The following is an 18,290-nucleotide window of genomic DNA, read 5'->3' on the forward strand; positions in this document are numbered from 1 at the left end:
AAATTAAAAGCACTCTGGCAAGTTAAACCTTTAAGTAAATTGACAAGCTCTGCAGGGTTCTGGACTATGCTGCCTTTACATTTCTTAAGTACATTTGCACAGTTTTACTTGATTCATTTTGCAACATTTCTTTTTTTTTTTTTGGTTCTTTTTTTTCGGAGCTGGGGATCGAACCCAGGGCCTTGCGCTTCCTAGGTAAGCGCTCTACCACTGAGCTAAATCCCCAGCATTTTGCAACATTTCTTGCTGACAGAGTCTAAATAGTCTAAATAGGACCTCAGCTGTCTGAAAGGGAAGCAATCAGGCTAATTTGAGTGCCAAAACATTAAAATACATACTCTCAAGAGAATGTTACTGGAGAACCTTTGCAGGAGAGAAGCAATGTAAAGATTATTAGGGTATCTTTGTGATTGGAGCAGATTTTTAATGTGCTGGACTGCTGTGGCTGAGTGAGGAAGGCCATTCTCTGTTAAATGGTAAGGAAGGTAGGCCTTGGCTGCTGGACTCTGGAGACATGATTCGCCCACTGGGAGGGAACATGGCAGCCTGTGTCCTCTTTTCTGAATTGACTTCTCTGCTTTCCAGAGGCCTAGAGACTCCAGGCTTCTAACTGGAGCATCCAAGCAGAAGATTTCAGTGACCAACTTGTAGTTCTGCCATGTAGGGCTGGTTCTAGCCCCAGCTTCCAGACTTTGAACCTCTCATCACATGGCTGTGCTTATAAGGACTGTCAGACTCATAGGAGATGGGATCGATCTACCTGACAGTCTCACTTAAAAGTTTTTCCTACATGTGTGCACTTGTGTGCTTGGTGCCCTCCAAGACCAGAAGAGGGTGTCAGATCCCCTGGAAAAGAAGCCAGTGATTTTAACTGCTGAGTCATCTATCCAGCCTCAAAAGAAAATGTACAGATTTGCTATCCTATAGCAGGCTCGTGTTACATACTTTATGAAACAAGAGGGTTTTTTCTTTAATCTTTGAACTAGGACATAACTGCTACTTGTATAGAATAGCTTGGATGTGAGTAGATGTAATACTTCCTCTGAGTCCCGAGAGGAGTGAAAGAGAGTGCTGGAATAAATCAGGAGCTCAGGGGTGACTATGGAGCCTCGGAGCCTGGTGGGAAAGCCTCTCCAGTTGTTGTTGTTGTTGTTGTTGTTGGCCTTCTGAAGAGTAGGATCTGTTTGCAGGTTTGGAAATGGTCTAAAAGCCCTGCACTGCTTGGTTTAGTGCTCTACCTGTAGGCACTCCTCATAGGCACTTCCATTTTGTTTGCATGGCTTCCCATCTGTGCCTCTTCCCATTTTAGAGCATTTTGGAGCCTCATCTAGCTCAATTCTAGACTTGCATGATTAGAGGCTTCAGTAGTCTGGGGGAATTTAGGCAGGGTTTCAGACTCCTGCAGATTTAATTACAGGTGAGGAGCAGAGGCAGATTGAACCAGCAGCTGGCAAGGTAGAGTAGGGGCCCTTTCTAGTCAAAGGACCTCAATTGTAGCCAGGTGGGGAGTGCATGATAATGTTTGCTGCTTTGTTCTTTCAGTGCTGGCTAATCTAGAGAATTTCTATAGGCAGTGTGTGGCCTTTTAATTACCCTTTAAAAAGTAAACCCAGCAACTCTGAAGCCTGAAGACCAAACACCTGTTACACCTGTATCCGTTTGTGTCCTATGTGACAGGGTGGTCTGGTTGATGGGAGCCAGCATAGGCAGAACTATTTCTTTCTCTAAAATACTAAGTTCACCAGAGTAAGTGTTGCGAAGGGTGGGTTAGTTGGAAGCTTACTGCACTGTAACAGTCACCCACCTTAAAGCTGTAAGAGGAGACCACAGCTGGCTCATCCGGCCAGCTCTTCCTCAGGGTCTGTCCTGCATTGGCCATGAGCTGATAAGCTGAGGCATCCCCACCGTCTTGCCCACACCTCTGGCCGCTGAGACTAGCGATTGGCTAGATCTCAGAGGAGGCCATCACCCAGAATTCCGTGGTTTTTCCTTTTCCTTGGGGCTGAATTCCATTGCTTTCTGATCTAGCCTTGGAAGACAGAAAGTATCACTTTTCCCTCATCCAGCTCTGGTGGGAAGCCAGCGACATCCCTGCTCAAGGGGTGAAGAGTAGACTCGTTCTGCTTATGGCACAAGTGCCAAAAATGTTTGGACATGTTACAGAATCCCCAGAGCTTGTTTAATGCCATTCTCCTTCTAAATTGAGTTTTCAATTCAAAGATTTCTTACAAGAGGGAAAAGGGCAGCCCCAAAGGTCATTTCCCCTTCCTACCCAGGTGGAAAGGATTTGACGAGCAGCAGTTGGCATGCTTCAGATGGCATCTGGTCTCTTGGGAAGAATCAGTTCTCCACATGACCAGCGAGTGGTGGGCTCCAGTCCTCTTCCTGCTTGCCAGGCACAGTGGTGCCCTATGTTGGTGCTGAGGACACCAAGAAACAGGAAGGGCAGAATTCATGTCCTGTTACACTTAATCAGCTCACTGCTGTCACAGTCTTTCATTCTCTGTCAGCTTCTGCCTGCTGCCTCCCATTCATTCCCTGTTCTCGCCCCTAACCCCCCACTTGCCCCCTAGGATACTTTTCCAAGACCCCCATCTAACATAGCTACCCTTGGCCAGATTTGGCTTCAAAACATATTGTATGTTGCCTAATGTCTTAGTTCCTTAATCATTGAAATCTGCTGACATTTAGGAAGAGTAAAAAGAACAAACCTTTTAATCTCTTGTGGAGCCCAGAGAGCTCTGCTTTCTCCTGTTATGGGATGAGTTCTCTAGAAAGACCCATCCCCACATCTCCTCACTGAGCGAGTGCTGTGGACTGAAGAGGGGATTCAATGGCCCTGACATCATCAGTTTTTGTCCCAGCTTCTTTATGATTCTCGGCACATTAGACGGTCTTAAGTATATGACTTGATGGGTTTTACATTCTTTTCATTATTTTTCCTTTTTTATCTTATTTTTTATTATTTATGTGTGAATGCATGTATGTATGTGCACCATGATTTGCAGGAGGCTGAGCCACCTAGGATAGATGCTGGGAACTGAACATAAGCTCCCCAAAAGAGCAGCAAGTCCTCTTAGCTGCTGGGCCACCTCTCTAGCCCCAGGCTCACTTTCTTAGAGCTGGCTTTATGTAATGGCGAAAGCAGAAGGGAGCAAGCAGAAGGGAGCAAGACAAGGGCCTTGTCAGAGGCCTTGTACCTTAGTGAAATAAAAATTGTTCCGGCAAAGTGTACTCATTGTTTACTTCAAAACGTTAATGCTTTCCAGAGTCCTTTTCTCGAGATGGTTTCCAGTGCTGTTCTGCCACACGGATAAGGCCCCGGTAAGAGTCTGAGGGGCAGGCTGAGGCTGAGACACTGTTGTGTGCTTGCCTGTATCTCAGTCGCTACCAGAAGGGAACAGACTGAAGAGAGCCTCCCCCAACCCTTGGCAGGACCAAAGGTCAGAAGGGTCCACTTGCCTAATAGCAAGTCTTTCCCAACTCTGCTGTTCTGAATATTGGCTAAAGGTGACTGGTACAGAGGCTGTGATCGTTGTGCCAGATGCTGCACACATGAGGGCATGATTCACTGTGTGCCCGTGTCACAGAGCTGCGTGTTCATCTGTGCTTCAGCAGGCTTCCTGATCTGAGTGGTCAGCACTGTGGCCGTACTTCCCCACATGGTCCGAGTGCTGGATAAACTGCTGAAAGTTGTGTTACACCAGTTACATGGTCAGGGCAACTTGGCAAACTCTGTGAACTAGAACCTGAAGGTCGTTTGGCCTCTTAGAATACCATTTTTCTTTATCATGGACACTGAAGCAGTTGTACTGCCATACCGAGGGCTGCTGTAACTCCGTCCTTCCTGACTCCCACACGTGCAGGTTCTGTTCTGCTCTGCTCTGCCTCATGGATTTAGGACTGAAATGTTTGAGAAGAAAGAATCTATTTTTCCTTTTGAAGCTTCGTTTCCTTGTGGAAGATGAACAGTAGATGCTGGGGAAGTAGACTAGATAAGATTTGAGAGGCCGGCATTTCTTCCGTTTGCAGAATCTCGAGTGTTTTCCATAGGAGAGTTCTAGAAGCTGGAGATGCGGCATTGTGTCCTCTCCCTAGGGCGGGCCCTCCAGCGAGCACAGCGTGTTAACTGTGCTGCTGTGTCCACGAGTGGGAAACGGGAGTGTGACTCGTCTCTGCACTGCTTACTGACCGTAAAGCAGTGTCCTCACCCATGTCCTGTTAAAGGGTAGTAAAGTGCCCTTATGCTTGCCCAAAACCAGCCTAGTGAATATTAGCATTGCTCAGTAAAGGATAGTAGGTGAGTATGACTGAATCATGAAGGAAAACCCAGATTGTCTTTAGATCTGAAGGTGCTTTGAAGGGCCAGTTCTGCACTGGGCGGTGTGGGAAATGTCTGAAAGTGCACTACAGGGAAGAGGAAGTAAGGAACAGCTCCAGGAAGTCCCCAGTGGGGTTGAATAACAAGGCTAAATGTGGTTTAAGGTTTGAGTGAGGGCCGAGTGGTTGGACGGATGACTGGTGTGGACAGGGAGAAATGTGAGGGAAATCTGAGTGTCAGGAGGCCGTCTAAGCTGACAAATTGACTCCATATTTCCACTTGTGCTGGCTGGTGGTATCGGGGGTGGGGGTGGGGTGGGGTGGTGACTAGCTGCCAGTCTGCTGTTCATGTCAGCAAGTGCAGATTTAAGTCTCTACAGCAGAATGCTCTCTGACCCTGATAAATGGGACAGTAATTGGATCAGAACACATTCTGAGCTGTCAGCTAGTTAGACCGAGTGGATGACTGTTCTATGCATATCTGTTCCATTCCTGCACTGCTTAAGAGACTCTCTTCTGGGGTAGAGTGGGTTTCTATGATGGTGACACGTATCTTACATCTTGTTCCTTACAGATGCAATCATAGTCAACCTACCGTCCTTTGTTGAGCAACTCTAATGTTCAACACGCGTCACACTGACATTCATGGGTCTTGCGGCATGAACTTTGATGGGCATCACTGTCTTAGTTGTGATCGTTCTGATTTATGTTTCCACACGTGTGAATGGGTGCACGACTGCAGACTCCGTCTTCCAGTGCTTAGCTGTTCTTTTGTGTATTTGATTTTACTTCCTTCAGAAACAATGTAGTATAACAAGTCTTCCTTAACAGTTAAAGCTACTGCAGATACTAGTGGTTAAGAAACTAATATAGTCAGGGATTCCCTTCTTTCAATGTCAGAGCAGATAAAAGAAGGAAGAAATGCAGAACAGCAGCTGCTGTCAGACAAGGGGAACTCCAGTCAACTTGTTCTACAAACTGAGTCAGATAGCCACAGACTCGTCCCTTCGCAGTTGAGAGGTGGGCATGCATATAATGATAGCAGCTTCTGTCTTACTTCTGGAAGCCATCAGCAGGGGGGGCTCTGTGTGGTGGCTGCAGAAGACCTGTGTTCTCAGGATGCTCAATGCTGTGCTCTGATGAGACCCTTGTGTTTTCTCCTTTTACAGTTGTGTGCTCAGGTTTACCTATAAAAGTCTCCTCACTGAGTGCTGTGTTTAGGATTTAGTGCTAATTTTTCAGTGGCCCACACCGGGTGAATACCGCAAGTTGGGGTGACTCTTGATTGACTTCCTGTCTATCTTTGACGAGTTGCTTAACCTGAACCACAACTTCCTGGACTTGGAATTCCTCATTGGGAAAGGACTCGTCTGTTACCTACCCTTCATGTCTGCATCTATGCTGTTACCTGACGGCCCTCAGTATGGCTGAGCTCAGCTGAATTCTTTCCTGCGATATCCTTTCCCCACTTTCTTTATCTACCTGCCTGTCCTCCACCCACCCATCCGTCCTTCCAACATGCCTGCTGTTCATCACAGAGTAGTTCCAGGCATAGAGAGCACATCCTCAGTCCATGAAATCTAGATGAGGGAATAAAGGGGCATTCAGCAAGCTGATACGTTCATACACATTTGAAAGACACACTGAGAAGACCTGGCTGTACCGGAGCCAGAGGACCACGCACCTCCAGTGAGGTGCCTCAGATGGAAAGATGTGTACTGAGTGCTTGCTCAGCCCTCTCCAGTCCTCAGCGGTTGGCTTCTCCTCTGAACTTGCGTGCCGGTGCTTTAGTAGTATATACGCTAAGTTATAGCTTTGTGCCATTCATGTTCAGATACAAATGCGCACTCAGTGAGACCCTTAGCCCATCTCGAAGAGAAGATGATGTGTCTGTGTGGCAAGCATGCAGATCTTCATATAGAGTTGTCATATTGTTTGCTTGTTTAGTTTTTGAAGAATTTGAGGTTTTCAGGATGGCGCCTGGTAGTGCACATCTTTAATCCCAGTGAGAGGCAGGTTGATCTCTATGAGTTCCAGACCAGCCAGGGCTGCTCAGTGAGATGCTGTCTTCTAAATTAATTAATTAATTAATTAATTAATTTCTAAATTTGGGACAAATTTGTCTGTTCATTGTAAACGTTATAAATAACATTTTGCCAACTTTATATGTTTGAAATTTTCTGGTATAATAAGCAGAAAACAAAACAAATTATTTATGAAGCATGGAAACAAACGGACAAGTCATCATAAAGTAACAAAGTCCCCATGATGCATGCTGCCTATTCTGACCGATTCTGCTCAAATCGCCTGTGCACGTGGCTGTGGGCTTACCCTCACTGGCATGCGTGTTTCCTCTTTCCGCACTGGTGTTAGGCACAGTCAGACTGCATAGTTTTTGCAAACATGGCTGTTGAGTTGATGCCCAGGCTTGCATTCTGACAGATCACATTAACTGTTCCCGTTTCCCTTCTCGATTCTTTTCCTTTGCGGTCCTGAACTGTAGGAAGCTCACATACTCTAGATGGCAAGCCTCTACTGTATGGGTCGTAGATATCTTGTCCTAGGCTCCTTCCTCTTTCTTATTGTTCCAGCTTGCTTTTTATACCCAGCAGTAATGTATAGCGGGCCTTCCATTTCAGTCTTGTCAGTGCTTTTGGTGACGTATGTTCTGTGTGCAGCCAAAAAGTGTTCTGAAATATATGGGCCTCTGTGGTGTTACCTGTCAGCACACCAGGAAAGTGGCCATCAGCATTCATGGTCTTGGTCCAGTAGACCCTGTCTCTTTTTATGTTTTTTATTTGTTTTATAAATTATTTACAAAAATAGGAATAGGAGGGTAATGAAAGATTCATTTGAAAATATAATAAATGGGGGCTGGAGAGATGGCTGAGAGCACCAGCTGTTCATACAGAGGACCTGCACTCTGTTCTCTGCACCCACATCTTGCTTCACAACTCTCCATAACTCTAGTTCCAGTGCCTTGTTCTGGCGTAGTTGGGCACTAGGCATGCGCGGGATACATAGACACACATGCAGACAGACACTTGTACACATAAAAATACACTTTCAAAAAAAGAAATAGAATACATGAAACTTTCTCCATATTCTTTTGGTTATGGATACACACACACACACACACACACACACACACACACACACTCACACTCTCTGGGTGTTTTTGTTTCATTTCTTCAGACAAGGTATAGCCAGTCATATAACTCTTGGAACTGGCCTTGTAGGCTGGACTGGGCTTGAACTCAGAAGGCTCATTCTGCCTCTGCTTCCCAAGTGCTGCCGTTAAAGATGTGTGCCACCGTGCCTGGCCATATATTCTGAATTTTTATTCTGTATTCTCCTTGTTGGGAACATACACATATTCAAGCATTACTCCTGAGATGGATACCCCAAATTACAGCCAGCTGCTGTTGTGCATGAACCCGATACGTCCATCTTGAAGTCTGGTAGGTTTCAGACCTGTCACTAATGAAATCCAGCTCATCCTTGCTCGTGGCTCTCCTCATTCTTGCTTCATAAAAAGAGCATTTAGGTATTTTTGAGAAACCTTTGGTGGTTCACAAACCTCCATTGTTTCTTAATTCAAACTTTTTTTTTTTGTTTTGTATTTAGAGTTTAAAAGTCAATTAGACCGGTCAGCGATTTTTAAATGTCTCTGTCATCTATGTTCCTCTGTTGTATCCTTCCCTTCAGCCCGTCCACTTACGACATTTTGGAAAGTGAAAGAAGGGCACAGGGCGAGTCTCTTTATTGTACTGGGAATCGCCCAGGGTCTGACTGCCAACATTGCATGATGCCGTCCTTCCTGGTGAGGGCTAACTGGGTAGAAAGAACGCTGCTTCCTTTTTGTGCTAGGAGCTTATTGTTTACTGATCGATTAGTTATTAATCACATTTACTATGTGTTTTGTGTGTTATGGGGGGTGCACATGAGGAAGTCAGAAGACAGCTTGTGAGTTCAGAAGGGAAGTTTGAGGAATCTCATCCCTTTTCCTACCATGTGGGTTCTGGCCATCAGCCTCAGGTCACCAGGCTCAGCAGCAGGCGCTGACCCAATTCTCAGTTCTTGAGTTTGAGGCCATTCATCTAGCTCACAGCCACCTGCAGACCACAACGTGAACTCTGCTTGCACATCAGTCTCCCTGTTTCAGTGGACATGTGCTGTCTGATTCTCATCTGTGTGTGTGTGCATGTGCATGTGTGTCTTTGAGGACCGTGGAGTGTCTTCCTGTGCCGGTTTTCCTCTTAGGACATGAGAGATGGAGTATTGAGATAAGGATTCTGACCGGTGCTCTGTGGGGATATAAGTGCCTCCAGTGGTTCCTTCTGGACTGAAAGGGGCTGCAGAGCTGACTCTGCACACCCTGAGCTGGCCCAGGGCTTGAGGCCAGCCGAGCCTGTGTGACCTACTGAACAGGAGTCGTCTCTGTTATGGCCACTGACCTGAGGGAATGGGTGCTGACTTTAGACTTTCTGCTCAGAGCATCACTTTATCTGTGCGTTGTGAGCAAAAAGAGGAAATTAACTTTTGTCTGAGCCAGGTGCATCCTCTTCCTGTTTACCCTGCTCCCAAGAGCCCTGCTTTATCCCCAGAGTCTCCTCTAAGCCTCTTTTCTCTACCCAAGCCCTTGAGCTGTTGGCTGCTGACGTGAAGTGTGTCTCTGTTGAGCACAGGCACTGCCACCACCTCAGTTGGTAAGTATCTCTAAGAGGTGTGTTTGCCCAGTGTGATACCATTGTGTGCAGGCATTGCAGGAGTCTGCCAAGCCCACAGGTAGGCTGCCAGTGCAAATGCCACGTCGACCTGACATTTACAGGTTTAGAATCTGGAAAAGGACTGGCCGTGGACACCCTTTAGCTCTCTCATTTCCAGTATCAGTAACTGAGCCAACTTGGATTTTCAGACTGAAAAATTCAGTCAGGAAGTAATACTTGATGCCTTTGAAGCTGCCGTTACAATCTCTTCAGGAAAGGATAAATCTGTAGGCTGCAGGATGAGCCATTATGGTAAAGCTTGCAAACTCTAAACTCAGACCTGGATGAGACTCTTACATGAGGCTCTTATCAGTCACTCTACCACCTTGAACAGGCTGCTGATCCCTGCGTGAACCTGGGCAAGCTTAAACTCTGCTCTCCTTCTGTGAAGCCAGGGTCAGTGCCACTGTCCTCATATATTTATCAGACGGAGTAAACACATTTAAAAACAAGTCACTCTCTAGTTCTCACACATCAGTCATGAGTAGAATTTTCAGGAACATTCTGTGCTCTCACACTTGGGCATAGACGAACTGCTCAACTGAGGCACTGCTGGGATGTTGCGCAGGTACCCAGGACACAGTTTTCCTCTCCTCTCAGGAAGACTCAGAACTGGTGGAGCATTTGGCATTTATATGATTGTCCTATAATTCCACACTTTGTTCTATATTTCTAGAGTCAGAAATTATTTGGGTGTTAAGAGTAGATTTCAGTCATTACAGCCTTTGCATTCCCTGTAACTTCTCTGTGTCACCTTCGTATGCAAACTGCAGACCCATAGCTCATGTTAGGCTGTGCAGACTTATTAGGGAGAAACTTTTTTGGGGGGGCTTGAGTAACAAAGTGTGTGGTCTGTTACTATGATCTGGTACCTAAATAGTAGACTTTTCTGTATTCACACAAAACATTATCCTTGATATAGTGCTTGGTTTCTTTTAATTATTTTCAGAGTGGTCAGTAAAATGGTGTAATCTCTCCCCTTCCCTTTCTTTTCTCTTTCAGGTCTTCCAAGTTGCTTCGGGCATTCTACATTCCCTTCCTGTCAGATCAATACACAGTGTATGTGAACTACACCATCCTGAAGCCTCGGAAAGCAAAGCAAAGCCGGAAGAAAAGTGGAGGTTAGCACACCCCTGTGGCTCCAGTGGACAGCCTGTGTTAACTAGGGGCTCCACTGAGCTGACTTCCTCCAAGGCATCATATGCTGTAATAAAGGTCGTCTGCCAAGAATGCCAGATCTCCGGTGCTCTGAGCTCGTCATGGTGTATCTCAAAGTCTAATCAAAGTCATGCACTTCCTGCTCCTGTGTCTCTTCTGCATGTGAGCTTTCTGCAGATAGGCACAGTCCTAACTCCTGGGGAGGTACACTGCCCCACTGCTCCTTGTTCTCCGAGTAGTTCTTTACTAGAGCGGAGAAGAGCAGAATGTGCTCACGGGAAGAGCTGAGAATCCTTGACTCGGTGTGTGCTAGCCTTTTCCACTTGCTGGCTTGGGTTCTGAGAACTCCCAAGCCTTCCTTAGGCTACGTGGTTTCCCTACCAAAGCTGTTTGGCAAATGCCAGTGCTGAAAAGAAGCTCAGCCTCATTGCCAGCCGGATGTCCTTTACCCGCCAGCAAGACACAGCTTCTAAAGCGTCCACAGGACTAACACCCTGTCCCGAAGCTCAGGAAAAAGGCGACCACTGAAGAACTGTGACCTAATCATATTATTTATGATGCCTCTGATTTTCCTTTTATTTTCTTTAAAACTGGTCTTAATTATATGGCTTTTTGGGAAGCGTTGTAAGATTTTTTTGATGTTTCAGCATGCTATATCTTGAATTCTAGAATCTGTACAGAGACTGTAATCTGTAGGGCATCTTTGGAGGAAAAGTGATCAACAGACTTGGTGACAACACACTTTAAAGTAGTGGAGGCCATTTTGGGGAAATTAAGAATTCCTTTTTGTAACATGATAGCCCCAGTGAAATGAAAATGCTTTACTTCGGTTCTGCTGCAGGGTGTCCTCTAGTTGCACAGGCGTTGTCAAGAGCAACCCCAACAGGTGGGCCTGCCTGTAACATCACCTCTTACAGCATGGCACAGCCCGTAAGCCATTCCCGTGTCTCATTTGATCCTCACAAGTATTGTGAGGAAGACCTACTTCACAGACTCGGAAACAGATGAAGGTGCAGGGGTGACGTCTCTCCAGTCCCGTGTGTGGGCAGTAGGTAACATCACAGCTGTCTGACTTCTCATGCTTGCACAACTGCCGTTGCCTCTCCACTCATTGATGAAGAAAGTGCTGCTTGAAAGGAGGATGAGGTTGACCAGAGAGCCAATTAGCTGTCAGTTCTTGGAGTTCTTGGAGTTCTGTGGCACCTGTGGTTTAGCCTTTCTTCTCAGCACTATGTGTTATTTCTGGCCCTTGCTTTGGAAGTCACAGGGTCTGCTGTACAGTGTTCTTGTCCCTGTGGGTCATGTTATTCCTTAAGGGTGTCAGGTTCTAGCAGTACAGAGAGGAAGATCTGATTTCCACAGTTTCCATTTTTTCCTTTTAAAGAAAATAACTTTCTAATGTGAACCAGTCCCAGTGAAGAAGACAGAAAATCATGCATGTGAATGAGTCCTCTTGGGGGTTCTCCTCTAAAAGAAAATCTGCTTGGAGATGAGTGAAGCAGAGGTGAGGTGGTGGGCCCAGATGGACAGAGTGACAACTGGATAGGAAAGATAGATTTCAGCCCTACTGTGTGAATGATCCCTGAAGTGTCATTTTCAGTGTTTGGTACTGAGTGTGATGTGACTGAAGAAGTGAGAATGTTTGAAAGCCACGGCACTGCAGGATGACTTGGCGATGGAGCTCAGTAGAGAGCTATAATCCGGGGGTGTGGCTGGGTGGTAGAGCATGTGTTTACCATGTGCAAGGACCTGGGTTCCATTCCTAACATATGCAGACATACACACCTACAAGTGGTATCAAATTGAGTGATTTGATTATCTTACATACCTGGAAAATGTAAAGATCCCAGTAGAGGTGCCTGACATCAACCTAGGCCTCTCCATATACACACACGCATGCACACATACATGCACATATGCAAACATAGGTCCCCTGGATGCAGAGATTTCTTGGAAACATCGGTTCCTATCCCTTTGCAAATCTCACTCTGGTTTTCTCCATTCTGTTTTCTGCTGAGCGCGTGGTATATCTCAGACAAGTGCCTTTTAGCAGCCCACAGAGTTAGCTTCACATGGGAAAAAGAAAGGTATCTGATCCACGGCTCCTGTCTTCCGCAAAGGCTGTTGTATTGCATGGGTACCGCTGCCCCAGCACCTAGACTAAGTACTTATCTGTAGATTGTTGCCATATCTGTAATCTACGTACGGCTCATAAAGGCCTTTGATAGCAGGACAAGGTAATGGGCATGACTGTGTTTACCTGGCAAATCTAGACTTCTCTGACCTCTGGCACTAAGTCGGCCTTATTTGAACCTAAACCCCGTGACTCTGAGTGCCAGTATTGACCCAGTCTAGGCAATAGGAATCCATTTTCAAGGTCTGACTCTTAACCATTTTCATTATTTGATTAAAAAAAAAGATGGTTTTTTTTTAAGATTTTTTTTTTTTTTATTATTTATAAGTACGCTGTAGCTGTCTTCAGACACACCAGAAGAGGGCACCAGATCTTATTACAGATGGTTGTGAGCCACCATGTAGTTGCTGGGCTTTGAACTCAGGACCTCTGGAAGAGCAGTCAGTGCTCTTAACCACCGAGCCGTCTCTCCAGCCCAAGACAGGTTATTTTAATCGCTTGGGATAATTGCAGAAAATTGCAACCTGTACTCCTCATTACTGAATTCAGGCATAGTAGCAGGTGTGATTTTAAATCAAGGTCGTTATTGATCACAAACTTAGGTCATATTTTCCTAGTCTGGCATCCTGGGAAAGACCTTTGAAGTCCTTTTGTAAGATACTAGGCAGCCACTTCACCAGAGGGAAACTTCTCAACGTATTGTGCCTGCTAGGGTCCAGTGAATGAGACTCATTGTGCTTCTGTAACAATCTGGCTAATACCAGCCATCTTGGCTTTTAGTTTTATTTCTTTAAAGAGGAAAGGAGGCAATTATATGTGAGTCTGCTGGGCTCCCACACAGAGTCCCTCAAGTAAATAGCTGAAGTGGGTGTGTACTCAGCTTTAATGGTCTGTAACAGGAAGATCAAGGCTTCTGTGAGGTGTTGACTGGGTTTCCGGGCTTCGCTGTCGTATCCGTAAATCAGAATGTTCCTTTAATCTTCCCAGCCTCCGTGACCATGCAATTCTTGGTGGAGATGACATGAAGAAGCAGCGCAGTGCTGTCTGACACCAGTGTCATCCAGTTCTTTCCTCTTCCTGGTCCTTGTGCTTTATTTCACACATCCATATTCGTTGCATACTGACTGTGTTCTTGTGAGAGAAAACATTAATACATTCGACAGTTTAGTTCTTTTGAGACAGGCTTCTCTGTGCAGCCTGGCTGCCCTGGAACTCACTCTAGACCAGGCTGGCCTCGAACTCAGAGACCCACCTGCCTCTGCCTCCCAAGTCCTGGGATTAAAGGCGTGCACCACCATCCCAGGTTCCACCCCCCTTTTCTAAGGCATGTGCCACAGCTCTAGGCTCGGCTTCCCTTTTCTTTAGGTGACTTTTTTCTTTCTTTTTTTAGGTTTATTTACTTATTATATATAAGTACACTGTAGCTGTCTTCAGACACACCAGAAGAAGGCATCAGATCTCACTATAGACAGTTGCAAGCTACCATGTGGTTGCTGGGCTTTGAACTCAGGACCTCTGGAAGAGCAGTCAGTGCTCTTAGCCACTGAGCCATCTCTCTTTAAAAGGCAGGTGACCTTTTTCTTTTGCATTCAGCTCCTAATCTTCCTTGGGAATTGGAATGAGAGCAGCTGCCGCGTCCCTCTGCCGCTGCCCCAGTTCGTAGATGACACTCCAGGTCAAAGGACTGAGAAACTTTGGGGAAGAAGCCTTCTGGAGTCACAGTGAAAGTAGGTTTGCTCCTCTCAGGAGAAGCAAAGCACAAAAGGAATGTATTTCTGAGCACTGTGCTGGAAAGACAATGTGTGGTAGGCCCAGCTTATCTCACGTGTGCGTATCTGGAGTACTCCGGTCTAGTTTTCATAAAAACCTCAATCCAGTTACAGCTGACATTTGGATAATTTCCCGCTTTGGGGAGGTGTTAGATTTCCTTTCATTCTTTATTATTTTTTTATTGCCTAGCGAGTTTTTAATGCCATTTTCTTGTCGCTCTTCACATTCAATCTTGTCACGTGGTTCTGCATCACTACTTTTAATTTCTCTTCACACATGACCCCGTGTGTCCTGAGACTTAATTTGACTTATTTCTTCTATGTTATTTGAGATGCTTTTATTAATTTAACGCCAGGTGGGAGCAGGCCACTGCAGTCATCATTCTGTGTTGTGTAGGACACTGCTTTTCCCCTGTCCGTCTGCTTCCTTATCTTTAGAACCATGTCCAAGAACCACTCTCCACTTCAGACCTCTCTGATGACTTCCTTTTCTGCCCTTTATTAGGGTCAGGCAACCTGAAGCAGAACCCTTGTCAACCTGCCTCAGTGTTGATTGGCGGTGTAAGCTCAATGCTGTTGTAGTCCAGAGCTCAGGGGCCCCGTGTTTTTAATCCCATGCATGTTTATTGACAACTAAGAAAAGTAAAAGAAACCTTTTCACTAACAGGCAGCTCTTGCTTTCAGTTTGGCACGGACTTTTAATTTTTATTTTTCGAGACAGGGTTTCCTTCTATAGCCCAGGCTGGCCTGGAGCTCAGTACGTAGCGGAGGCCAGCCTAGGATTCACAGCATTCTGCCTCCACCCGCCAGTGTTGTGATCATCAGCGTGAGTCACCACGCCTAGCATCTTGGTCTGAATTCTTAGAACAGAAAATATAACAAATTACAAGTCTTGAGATCTCAAAGGGCGACTTTTAAGTAAGCCTATTAGTGTGTGTGCGCACGTGTGTGTGCGCGGGTGTGTGTGCGCGGGTGCGTGCTGTTCTGAACTCCAGGCTTTGTAATGAGAGCACATTCCCCAGGGTTGTGTCTAAAAAGAGCCACAAGGCCCTTCATGAAATACTTATATTTTTATATTTCCTGATTTTGGAGGGCCAGACTTGGCACAGGTCACCTTTGGGACGAGCCTGGCTCAGAAACCTTCCTTGTGGGTGTGAGGAGCTATCAGGTCCTTCCTGTCCCCTGTCCTGTGTTCAAACCTGCAGCCTGGTTTGTTGTCACACATTCAGGTCAAACATTAAGTAGCAAATAATATTTAAGCTGGAAGCTGCCCTGGACCTCCCGGCTGTGGGATTCCACCCAGATCTGAGACTCAAACAAGTTCAAACTGACCCATCTGAGCAATGGGATGGGAAACTCAGAGAAGGGACGTTAGGGCCTGGCGCTGGAGAGGCAAGGACAAGTGACCATTTCCTGTGGGAGCCTTGTAAACGGAGCAGTGTGTGTTCAAATGAGCAATTTGGGTGTTGTAAGTGAACATTTCATTTCAGAGTTTTTTTTTTTTGGTCTTGAAATTTAAGTGCATCTTGAATTATCTTTAAAATCAAGGTAAGTGGGGACCCTTGTTGACTTTTGGTTTTGTTTATACTTTCTGGACTTCTGTAATTTCTTACATGCAGGTAAGAAGCATAAACTAGGCAGCTTTTTGATGGGCCTTAAGAGCCCGTTGAAGGGGACGGGCAGATTTCCTCAGTGTGGGGCTTCTCAGGAGCCTGTCTCACCGGGTCCAGACTGCCCCTGCAGTGAGAAGGGCTCTGATTTGCAGAAACGGTGGAGCAACTTGCTCCCTTAACCTCCAGTCAGTCCTTTAGCTCGCCAGTCAGCTGCATTGCCAAATACCAGTGGGGCCTCTTGGTTTATTCACTGACTGTTTTAGAAGCGTTGTGCCCAACCCCGGAGAAATCATAACCAATAAAGCAGCAGTTCATAGCCAGAGCTGCACATCTCCCTCACCGGTAAGGAGTTAGTGACTGGGCGAGCACAGGTATTGCCATTTAGAAAGCTCTAGATGGTTTTCCTAGGGTGAGCCTAGAGTTCAACCCCACTGCCCTTGATAACGGCTGGGTAAGCATCACATTGAAGACCACAGCTAGTGAAGGCGAGTGCTAATGTCCTTTTCTAACTGCACCCCTAGTCTCAGGTTCATATTTGGGCCTCTCCCTTCGCTAGGCCTTACCTGTCCTGTCTTCTCTGTCCTCTGTCCTTTTTATCTGGAAAAAGCAGTTAACAAATGCGACACTAATGCACAGTAATGGAGCCTACTTGTCTCCTATAAGGTTCATTCTTTCCACTTAACACATCTCTAGAAAAAAACAAAAATGTTATCGTCTGTGGATTTATGAATTAGGAAAAGAAGGTTTGAGTAGGCAGACTCCACTTCACCCCAGGCTCGGCCCTGCTTTCCTCTTCAGGATCCGTGATGAGCAGGACCTTTGGGGTAAAATGTGTGCCATCTTCCCTTCTCAAGGCTCAGCCTGGAGCCGGCTTGGCTTGCCTGTCAGACACACTTAGCTTTCCTCTGGAGCCGAGTCCAGGGAGACCTCATTTCCTTGTCTTGTTACAGGCTGCAGACAGCCCCTTTGCAGCTGCTGCTAGCTGTCCCAGGCTTGAGAGCAAAGGTTAATCCCACTGAGAGAAGTGACCTGAAGCGTGTTCACTCAACCACTAAGAAGACACCAAGTACCACTCAGGAGCTCGTGGTACCTCTTTCTTGTTTATAAACTGCGTGTCTCTTAAGTTTCCCTGGAATCTTCTGTAGGGTGTTCCCATTCTCTCCAGAGAAATACTTGTGAAGATACATAGTGTGTCTGAGTGTGTCATTTGGGAGAGAATCTTAGAAACTTTGCTGATGCTGCCTACTCACATTTTCTTGGGCAACTTCATAGTTTGTGATGACTGGGTGTTCAACAGTGAGTGTTTGTGTGTGTGCACGCGCGCGCGGGCGGGTATACAGTAATGGAGATTAAATTCATTGCCACACCTTTGCTTCAGTTTTATCCTTCCGAGGGCTTAAGCTGTCCTGTCTATATAGCCATCATGGAGAATCACCTGTTTCCAGCAGAGGGCGCCCCACTCTCACTAAAAATCACAGAGTTCATTTCCCTCCAGGAACTTAGTTGACTTGGTAGTTGCTGTATTCCCAGCATGTGTTGAAATATCCCAGCCGAGTGCTTTGAGACATGTCCTTATATTGCCTCGTGCATTTCTACAGCTGCAGATGTCTCCTACGTAGACGAATTGCCCGCCGCACCCACGATCCCCCAGTTGGTAGGCAATCTTGTAGGTTGCTACTTCTCTGTTAGTCTCAATTGTATTTGGTATGTCCGTGATTATATTTGTAGGTAATAAAAAACAGTGTTCTTGAAGAGGAGGCTCTCTTAAGGGGCAATTACCCGCTACCTGCCCATTTTTTAAGCATGCACATACAGCCAGCCTTATCACATATACACTCCTAACCCTACCACTGTTGACTTGCCGATGCTGACACGGGCAGTCTGGAGGATATATGAGTTTCCTGAGTCCTCGTCTTCTGATGCCAACATGTCATTTACAGCACAGTAGCTCAGTGGAAGGTAATGGTGTTTAGCAGGGTGTGAGTCTTGTGCAGTAAAAGGCCTTAGAACACCTTTGATGATGATTCCTCACACCTAGCCTAGCCCACAATGCAGAAAGCAAACATTTGCAGAAGGAAGGAGCTGTCCCATTTTAAACGTGCAGGTAACTATTACAGGCAGATTCAGGGCTTAGACAGTCAGCTACATCAGATAGGGCCTGAGTATCCTCTCCTCAGATGTGCCACCTGATATTTTCCTAGCTTAACCCTGTAGACACTGAATGGATTGAGGCTGCTGTTTTGTTTGTGGATTGGGGAAGGGTTTTTTGTTTATTTTAGAACCCTCTAAATCATCAGATTGAATTTGTGGAAAAACATTAAGAGTAGCTAATAGTAAAGTGTGGGCCTGTAGCTCAGTTTAGAGCAGTCCTTGTACATTGCCTTTTTTCTTGTAGATGGGTTAATTGATACTCATAGATCCTGTACCCCTCTCCCATCCCTTCTTTTGTCCCTCCCCTTGGAATCCAGCATGGGTGTCAACTGTGCTAGCCATTACTCTGCTACTGAGCTCATTGCCAGTCCACCGG

General features: G+C 46.0%; 1 protein-coding gene across 7 annotated transcripts in view; it reads left to right on the forward strand.

The window, feature by feature from the left end:
• Alg9 (ALG9, alpha-1,2-mannosyltransferase) overlaps positions 1-17,515 on the forward strand; it is a 71,731-nt gene extending 54,216 nt beyond the window's left edge. For 5 of the 7 annotated variants that reach the window (XM_039081868.2, XM_039081865.2, XM_039081866.2 and 2 more), the window contains one exon: positions 10,092-17,515. In XM_039081868.2, coding sequence (XP_038937796.1) covers positions 10,092-10,215 — 124 coding nt within the window. In that variant the 3' untranslated portion in view covers positions 10,216-17,515. The remainder of the gene's footprint in view (positions 1-10,091) is intronic. The other 2 variants (NM_001394348.1, NM_001394349.1) reach the window with 1 other exon arrangement.
• The last annotated feature ends 775 nt before the right edge of the window (positions 17,516-18,290 follow it).

Source organism: Rattus norvegicus, chromosome 8 (genome assembly GCF_036323735.1).
Source record: "Rattus norvegicus strain BN/NHsdMcwi chromosome 8, GRCr8, whole genome shotgun sequence".
Lineage (NCBI taxonomy): Eukaryota > Metazoa > Chordata > Mammalia > Rodentia > Muridae > Rattus > Rattus norvegicus.